This window comes from Manihot esculenta, chromosome 18, assembly GCF_001659605.2.
Source record: "Manihot esculenta cultivar AM560-2 chromosome 18, M.esculenta_v8, whole genome shotgun sequence".
Taxonomy (NCBI): Eukaryota; Viridiplantae; Streptophyta; class Magnoliopsida; order Malpighiales; family Euphorbiaceae; genus Manihot; species Manihot esculenta.
The window spans coordinates 8,437,499-8,446,920 of NC_035178.2; the positions used below are offsets into that span (position 1 = coordinate 8,437,499).

General features: G+C 28.8%; 1 protein-coding gene across 1 annotated transcript; it reads right to left on the minus strand.

Moving 5' to 3' along the window:
• Positions 1-749: 749 nt before the first annotated feature.
• LOC110606904 (trihelix transcription factor DF1) lies at positions 750-3,891 on the minus strand. The gene is made up of 2 exons (XM_021745905.2): positions 3,470-3,891; positions 750-2,753 (listed from the first exon to the last, which is right to left on the minus strand). The coding sequence occupies exons 1-2, from the start codon at positions 3,778-3,780 to the stop codon at positions 1,217-1,219; spliced, it is 1,848 nt and encodes a 615-aa protein (XP_021601597.1). The 5' UTR covers positions 3,781-3,891; the 3' UTR covers positions 750-1,216.
• Between the last annotated feature and the right edge of the window lie 5,531 nt (positions 3,892-9,422).

Sequence of the window (9,422 nt, forward strand, 5' to 3'; positions counted from 1 at the left end):
TAATTGAAGATAACTTAGAAGATTCCTCTTGGTAGGACCATTCATTTTAGGACCCTTCATGTGATGTTGCCATGTTAGAAAAGGCCCTACTCCAACTGGGTTAATTAGTTTATTGTCCTCTCTCATTTTCCTTTGATATGACAATTCTATTTTGCCTCTTTAGGAGATATATTTCTTTTCTATTTTCATGGCAAAAATAAAATATTTAAATCATCACCATCTTCTTTATTTTTCTCTTGTAATCTTTCTCTTCATATAAATATTCAAATTACATACTTTTTACTATTTTTTTAAAAAAATTATTATTTATTAATGGTCCAATTAATTTTTCTTGAGGGGAAATCTTGATTTTGAATATTTCATCTATCTATTTTGAAATAACATATCTTGATGAGAAAGTTACCTCAATTGAAATTTGTGCTCCATTCGTATAAGAAACAAATTATAAGTTTATAATAATGATTAAAAAGCTAAATTTACCCTCTAAACTATATAGTAGGGATTAAAAATATTAAATTTTATTTTTTAATGATTGTTTATTTATAAATTTAAATTGAAAATGAAATTTAACCATTTTGGCTTTTAAAAATTATTGGTGATCCCACTCCTTTAGAATGGAATCCGCATGCATGCCATTCTTGAAATTATTAATATTATAAGTATTAAAGTTTGAGAGAGGCATGAGATCATCCAAAAATAATTAAAACCAGTTTAACAGTATCATTACACCCAATGAACTCAAAGAAAGATACAGCACTGGTTTCTTTATTTCTTCTATCATCTCCCTAATGGACACACAGTAAAATACAAAGACTAATCATTTATAATTAGATTATTACTCTTCATTTTCTTATGTCCCAATAAATAATTAACAAAATAATTCCTTTTTCAAACAGAAAATTTAATATATATATATATATAAAAGGAAAAATTAAAACAAATTAATGTTGGTCATCCCACTATAGGATGCAGCCCATGTGTATGGGCACATTAACTAATTAAAGAGGGTGTGGTTGCCAACTACAGCTTCACCACCTTCTTCCACTTCTGAAACATATGTTCAGTCCGCCATTTTTGTCTGAGATGCTTCCACCTTCTTCCACTGTAATAAGGTAATTGAATTTGGAAATTTTAATTCACCTTGCTGTAACAATGTCCTCCATGGATTAATTTCATGGGGTAATTAAGAAGCTTCTCCCTCTCTTTTTTTTTTTTTTTACTCTCCATTGCCCAGTGAAGCTGTTGGTTTGCTTGCTACTACTTCAAAACAACCTCTTCCTCCTCCCTCATCTTCTTCCTCGGTGTCTCCGTCGTTTTCGTCGTCGTCATCTTCAATGTCGTCTTCGTGATCCATTAATTTCTCAGACGGGTTTTCGTTTTGAACTGGCCATTGCTGCTCTGGCCGTACCATTAAGGGCTCCATTGTGGTTGTGGAAGGAACTGAAGCATGACCACCACCACCATGGTTGGCTGAGTTCTCATTAGTCTTGCTGATCTTTTCTTTGTATAGAACATTGAGTTGGTGGAAATATGGACATGTTTTTGAATCTTCAGACCTTTTCTTGGTGCTTTCTTTCACTTTCTTGAAATACTTGTTTATATTCTCCCATTTTTCTTTGCATCTTTTGGCACTCCTGTTGTATCCAAGCTTTTGCATTCCTGCTGAGATCTCCTCCCATAGTGGTCCTTTAGGTCCATTTTCTTGATACTTAGTGTCAAGAGTGGTTCTCAGATTGATAAGAACTTCAACTTCAACTTTTGGCCACCTAGAACTTGAAGAGCTTGATACAACAGCATTATTCTGTCCATTATCCTTTCTCGAAACATCCAAATTCATTACTACTGGAGCTGGCGGTGGTTGCCTAGGCTGCGGTGGCGCTGCTGCAGGTGACAGAGCTGGAGCTGGAGCTAATGCCGGTGCCACTGGTGGTGGTGGCTGTGGTTGTGGAACTGGAATATCTAGTGTTCGTATCGAGTTTTGCAGTCCCGACATCTTTTGCAAGAATGCAATAACAGCAGCATCTTTAGCAGCAGCGGTGGTCCGTTCTTGGATCAAAAGTTCATGTTCTCTATTAATTCTTGCCATCTCTTGCATTCTCCAAGCTTCTTCTCGAGCCATTCTTTCATGTTCGTGTTTCTCTACAGTTTCCAAAAACTTCCTTTGCAACTCTTCTTGCTTCTTCATAACATCCTTCGTCAGCCTCTCGAAGAAATCCTTCCATTTTCTCTTTCTCTTTCGAGTTTCTTGATACCCTTCGTCGGAAGCTGTCGAAGAAGAAGTAGAACTCGAAAAAAGATGAGAAGTAAGGATTTGAAAAGATGGGATAATATTTTGAGAAGGATTTAAAGGGTGTGATGAAGATAATGGCATAGCATTGATTGTAGGATCAGCTGACGAAGCACCATTGTTGTTATGAGAAGTAATAATATTGGCAGTATTTGTTGTTGATGGAACAGCGACATGAGAAGCAGTAGGAGGATTATTAGACCAAGGCAATGTAGCAGGTGTTGTGTTTGGAGGTTGAGGTTTGGACAACGGCGGCTGCTGCGATGGCGGTGGTGCTGCTGCTAACTGGGATTGATGGTGATGATGATGAGTTTCGAGAGCTTGTAATTGATCAAAAAATCTATAAGTTTTGCCTTCGGATTTGCCTGTTCTACCTTCTTTGGTTCTCTTGTGGTACTTATACACATTCTCGAACTTCTCCTTGCATTTCTTGGCACTTCGATAATAACCAAGCTCAGCTAGTTTCCTGATGACAATAATTCAAAAACTTCCATTTCTGATTTTATCCCATTGATCAAAAGAGAAATTCAATCATAGAATAAGATCTAATAACAATTGTGACATAAAATAAACAACATGAAAGAGAAAACTAAACCCAAATAATAATGAAAATAAAAGAAAAACAAACTGAGATGATCAAAATGAAAAAGGAAAAGGAAAGAAAAGAAACGAAAAGAAAAGAAAAGAAAGAAAAGATGAGAGAAGTCCTAACAAACTATGATGACATGGAACCACACCAACCATGTTGGGAGCAATAAACATTTAGTAGGCTAATTCCTTCTCTCTACTGAGAATTAGGCCAAAAGAAGGAAAAAATAAAGAAATAACAAGACAAAAGCTACAGAATTATCAGTACAGCTACAGAAGAAACCTAAGATTATAAAGAAATTAAGCAAATTAAATTCAAATCTAATGACTTGTGTTGATGAAGATTGATCAAGAATTTAAATTAATTAACTATGAAAGATCCAAAGACCAAGAAAACTGAAAAATGTCCCATATAAATAATACAATTAAAGCTTTTGAAAGATCCAAAAAAGAAAAGAGAGAAGAACCCAAAAAAAATTTCAGAGAAAGGTGAATACACAGATCTCCATGCATGAGTAGAAACAGCTGAAACTTTTTATTATTTCACCAAATTATATGATTACAAAAGAAAAATCAAAAATCAAAATCAATCACCTGGAAACCTCTTCCCATAATGGACCTTTAAGACTTGAGTCACGAAATACTGAATCCATATCGGACCTTATCTTCAACAAAGCCAAAGTCTCTTGTCTCGGCCACCGGTTTGCACCGTAGCTCATCCGGTCACCTTCATCAACCCTAATAATACTCTTATCTTCATCACCAGATGAATTTGGACCACCGCCACCACCACCGCCACCACCACCACCAGCAGCGCCAACTTCACCACCTTCAGGGACCATAGTGGCGGTGGAGACAAGAGCCACGGAGGCCGTCGTTTGGACAGTATTGGAGTCACCTTGCATAGGAGTAGTCCCCTATCTAGCAATTACAGCTACCAAAGAAGAAAATAAAACGTGAAGGGAAAAAAAAAATGGAGCGAATAGCGGGTGAATTCCATTAAGGGTTTTATGAAGATGAGTTCCAAGGGTAAAAATTTGTTTAATTTATTTGGTGGGATCTGCCTGTCAGTATCATCAAGAAAAAAAAAAGTTTTTTTTTTTTTAATTTTTAATATATAAACAAGGTTTTTCTCATTTGTTTTTCAAAGTAATTAACCTGCAGTGTATTCTTCAGTTATGTAGATAGTTTAACGGTTGCTCAAAATACCTAATTTAAAATTCAGCTATTTTAAAATTCAGATTAGTCGTAATATATAAATAAAAACAATAAATTTTAGATAAAAATCAAATTAATAATTGAAGAAAATGAGTAAATTGGCGAGACGGTTTGAAGGCTTAATTACAATAGGGTTGATATTTTATTTTTTAAACATATTGAATTTTTAAAGTGAAAAAGAAATGAAAATTTTATAAAAGAGGGTAAGGTGCAGAATGCAGATAGTGACGATGGGGATAATAAAAGTTGGGCCATGTAGGTCAGCTTTGCTTTTTGGTGCGTTTTGGATTTCAGTGGCCAATGGGTAGACGTTGGTTTTTTTTTTTTTTAAATTACTAAAATGCCCATTATTTAAAATTCTCCATCAAAGCCCTAACATGGAGACCTTTAATCATAAGCTAAACTAAATTATTATTATTATCAAGTGTACTTATATTTTATTAGACCAGGAGATTAATAATGTCCTAAGCTAGCTAGCTGGGATTTTTTTAATAATAATAATTCTACATCTGGGTATTTTCTTTTTGGACGAAAATGCCCCTCATTATTGAAATTTGAAATAAAGAATAGAGTAATAATACCTAGATTTCAAACTCAACTCCATGGGGGCAAAACCGTGGAACTCGTGGAGCCACGTGGGTAGAATGGACCAATTTTTGATGTCGACCATTACATTTTTGACAAGCTATGCCTTGATACTTATCTATAAAAAAATAGTTCCCCTTTAACCATATCTTTCCATAAATACATATTTTTATGCATATATATCTAAAAAAATTCTCATATAAATCTAATTTTAAATATTTAATTATTTTTGGGTTTTTAAAAATATTAGAAAAAAAGGTGGCTAAGTGGTGTAATGTAGAAATTTATGAGTGTATATAAGTAAGTAACAAATTAAATAGGTTAGGTTGCGACCTACCATAATAAATAATATTAAAAATTTGATAGCAATTTGCTTTATTATTATTATTATTAGTAATATATAAAAAATACCAACCATAAATATATATACACCACGGTAGTTGTCCCGAGTTGTTAGATGTTAATTCTAATTATCTGTCTTGTACTCATAAAATTCCCAAATTCACTAATTTTTCTTATGTATTTATTGTTTTTATTTTTCAAAATTTAGAAGTTAAATTATGTATTTATTTAAAATAAATAAATTTATTAATATGGGATTATTATATTAATAATATATTATAATTGATTAGTAGTTGTTGTAATAATTAAAAAAAAAGGTTTAATTAAGGTGGGAGACAAAATTATATACAAAAATCCAAGATAAAGAATGAACTCATCTCTCCTGAAGAGAGGTTAAGACGACGGTAAAGCTTTTAAGATATGAATGATTCAATTATTAGTATTGGATAAACAAAATGGATTGGAAACCCATAATAATGCAAAAGGATGTGGGACCCAAATTAAACAACATATTATCATTATTATTAAATAAATATATAATTATTACACACTAATAATATAGATTATTTTAAATTTATTTAATAATTACATAATGAAAATTTATTATGTGTCATTCTCTAAGTAGTCTGTATGAAATTTAAATAATGAAACTCGTCTAATCAGTCTATATATATAGTTCAAATGTTAAATTTATCACTCAATTTACAGCAGTAATTAAAAATATTAAAATTCACATTTTAATTTAAATTTATTTTTAAAATATCAAATAAATTATTAATTTAATATTTAAAAATAATATTCTAAAATTCAAAAAAAATAGAGTTTCAGACCTATAAATTTAGTTTAAAAGTTCATCTCTATATTATTTTTTTTCGATACATAACCGCCACTCTATTATAATATCATCTAGTTTTATCACGTAAAATCATATATATGGATATTAGTCTATTCTCCTTAAACGATTATTTTTTTTTTTAGACGTGCATGGTGGTAAAATTACATAATAATTAGGCTACTTTTTTATCTCTCATCACATCAGATGAGTTCGACTTCGTTTTTGATAGGTTCAAATTTTTGGATAATTCACTCTATTTTAGATGCAGATTGAACGAAATGTTAACGGATCGACATATTTAATAGGCTCTAATAGATTTTAATTCTGTCTTATTTTTATAGGATTTCGATTTTAATCTGAATGTTAGAGACACGTAAACATGTAAGTTTAAATTAAAAAATAAAATTAAATATTTAATACAATATATGGTTGGTAAATTGGGATGAGTGCATGAAATCAGAATATTAGCTGCCCTGCCAGATAGTGTACATAACTGTGAGGAGTCAACAAAACCTAATTAATTCAATAATAGATAATTGTTTGCTTAGACAGCGTAAGGATCTTACGTTGTGTTAATCAATTTCAATGCAATTATGAGATGCTTAATTTAATAATTTAATATTTATTTATTGACCCATTTGTTTAAAATTATTTCACATTCTTTATATTATATAAAAAATTATACACTAAAATAAAATAATATTTTAAAATTATTCATGTTTCTTAAAAATTTAATCTAAGTTTAAATATTAAAATTATTTCACATTCTTTATATTATAAAAAATTATACACTAAAATAAAATAATATTTTAAAATTATTCATGTTTCTTAAAAATTTAATCTAAGTTTAAATATTAAATATATTAAGCTAATGAATTTCGAGTAAAAATAAACTTTTACTAGTAATTTTTAATAGAGGTGGAGAATAAGAAAGTAGGTAAAAATGATGGGAAGTGAAATGGAAAAGGAAAAGGGATTTGCTATAACAGAAAATTGGTTTCTAAAATAGAGAAAAGGGTAGGAGAATACGTAATCGATGATGACACTCCCTACTCCTCACATTGTATATATGATTTCTGTATTTTTTTTTTTTATATATATATATTTGCCGACCCATTCTGTGCTTTGCTGGCAATAAATCAAACTTTCTCTCTAGCTGGAAAAAGAGATGACTTTTCTTTCCCCACTATTTCTATGTCCCCAATCTAATATTCAATCAATATATCAAACGCTCGCTATGGTATACCTTTCAAATACAACTGATAAATGCATTTGAATAAATTTAAGAGATTTTAAATTCTAATCTCTTAATTTTTAATTTTTATTTTAAAAAATATAATTATAGTTATTAATTATAGTAAATTAAATATAAATTATATATAAAAAAAAAGCAAATGACACTATTGATAAAAAATATTAAGGCCCATCTCATGGCAAAGGAGGAAACAAGCAACACTAATCCTTAAAAGACTTGTCCTTTTACTTCCCCACAATTGCCTATCCTATGATATGACAATGTTGGAACAAACTATCCACCAGCTAATCTAATTTTTTTGGCACAAAGATGAAACATGTGGAAGTAAATTATCACTATGTAAGAGATAAGGTTGCCCAAAAAAACACTATAAATTTAATAAAATTACATAATTTTTTTTTTACTTCAAAGCTAAGCTTATAATCTTAAAAAATATATTATAAACAAAAATATCAATTTATTTTTAGATTTTCATAAGCTTATTCTGTAATTTATAAGCTAAAATAAATATTACTTAAATTTATTTAAGAATTTTTTTTTTTGATATGAGTACTCTATCACAATCTTAATTAATTAATTAATTAATTTCCGTCTACATCACTAATGAGTATTCTTTTATTTCCAAAAACAGAAAAATTATTAGTCTACAAATATGGATAGAGGATCTCCGATTGTTCTGTCTTTGATCCTTTTAATCCTTTCTTAATTAATTAGTTTATCTCATTTATATATTGCTATTATATGGAATGCTGATTGTATTCCCTTACTATATTTGTTTATTAAATTTATGGAAAATCAATCTTATATATTTATTAACTTTTCTCAAAATTATTTTATTTTTTTTATTATATTTACTATTTTAATTCAATCAAAATATTAATATTCAGTAGTCGTCCTATAATATCTCACTAGTCAGAACCAGAACAACTACTTACTATTTAAATATATAACAACTATTAATTAATTTACCGTAACTATTACGTAATAAACTCCAATTTAAAATTTTATTAAAAATAATTAATTAATTTATTACGGCTATTTTTAATTTATTTTGTAGTAGTGTAATAATAAATTTAAATTTGAGATTTTTTTTAAAGAATTTTATAGTAGTAAATTGTTAAAGGGGTGATGGAGATTAATCCAACAAGTCTATATTGTGATGTATAAGAGAAAGTGGATTTTTTTTAAAAAAGAAAAAAAAAAAGGAAAAATTATGGGGAAATTAGAGGGAGACAAAAGGCAAGTTGCTTAACATGGAGGTCATGTGAAGGAATACTTTGTATCATATGTCATCCATGTGGGTTAAACTTCTGAGATTATCTGGCTCTCTCAACCCACCTACATATTCTATTTATTTTTATTTATTTATTTATTTTTCCAATATATATATATATATATATATATATTTTTTATTTATTTTGGTAACTTCCTTTTTGTCCAGGTAACAATCGGTTGGCATTTGCGTCACATATTCTTAAAGAGCCCACCATCACAGCTTTGTCACTCGTAAAAACCTCCATTATCACCGTTCTTTACGTTATATTTAATAAAATTTTATTTATTATAAAAATATAATCGGACTTAAACTGATACTATTAATTTATATTTATATTTTAAATAATAATTTACAATTACTGCGTTAAATTTTAATTATAAAAAAATAATATTTTATAATATTCAATTACTTTATATCTCATTATATTCTACTATATAATATCATTAATTTATATTTCAATATAAAAAATAGTTAGCGTGATGATCTTCAAAGTAATTAAAAAAATTATTCAGATTGTCGGTGTAGTATAAAAATTACATTAATTTTAAATTCCATAATTATATAAATCGTCCATTGCTTATTTATTTATTTATTTTTAAAAAAAAATTAAAGAAAGGAGAAGAGAAGAATAACTTTAAATTGATTCTAAGCAGATGGATCTCAATCTCAATCTCAAAGTACAGAATGGCAAAAGCACAAAAGAAAGAGGACGTGGTAAACATATTCCTTTTATTAATATTTTAAAAAATAATTTAATAATTTAATAATTTACAGGCATGACCTGATGATTGTAATTAGGGGTGAGCAGTATTCGGTTCAAATCGAAAAAACTGATCGAATTGAATTAATTTGAAAATTTGATTCGATTTTTTATATATTTCGATTCGGTTTGATTTTTAATTTTAGAAATTTTAGTTATTTTGGTTCGGTTCAGTTTTAATCAGAAAAAAACCGAAAAAACCGAACCAAACCGATTAGTGATAATAATATGTTTTTTCAATAATATAGAGAAATTAAATCATACTAAAATTAAAAT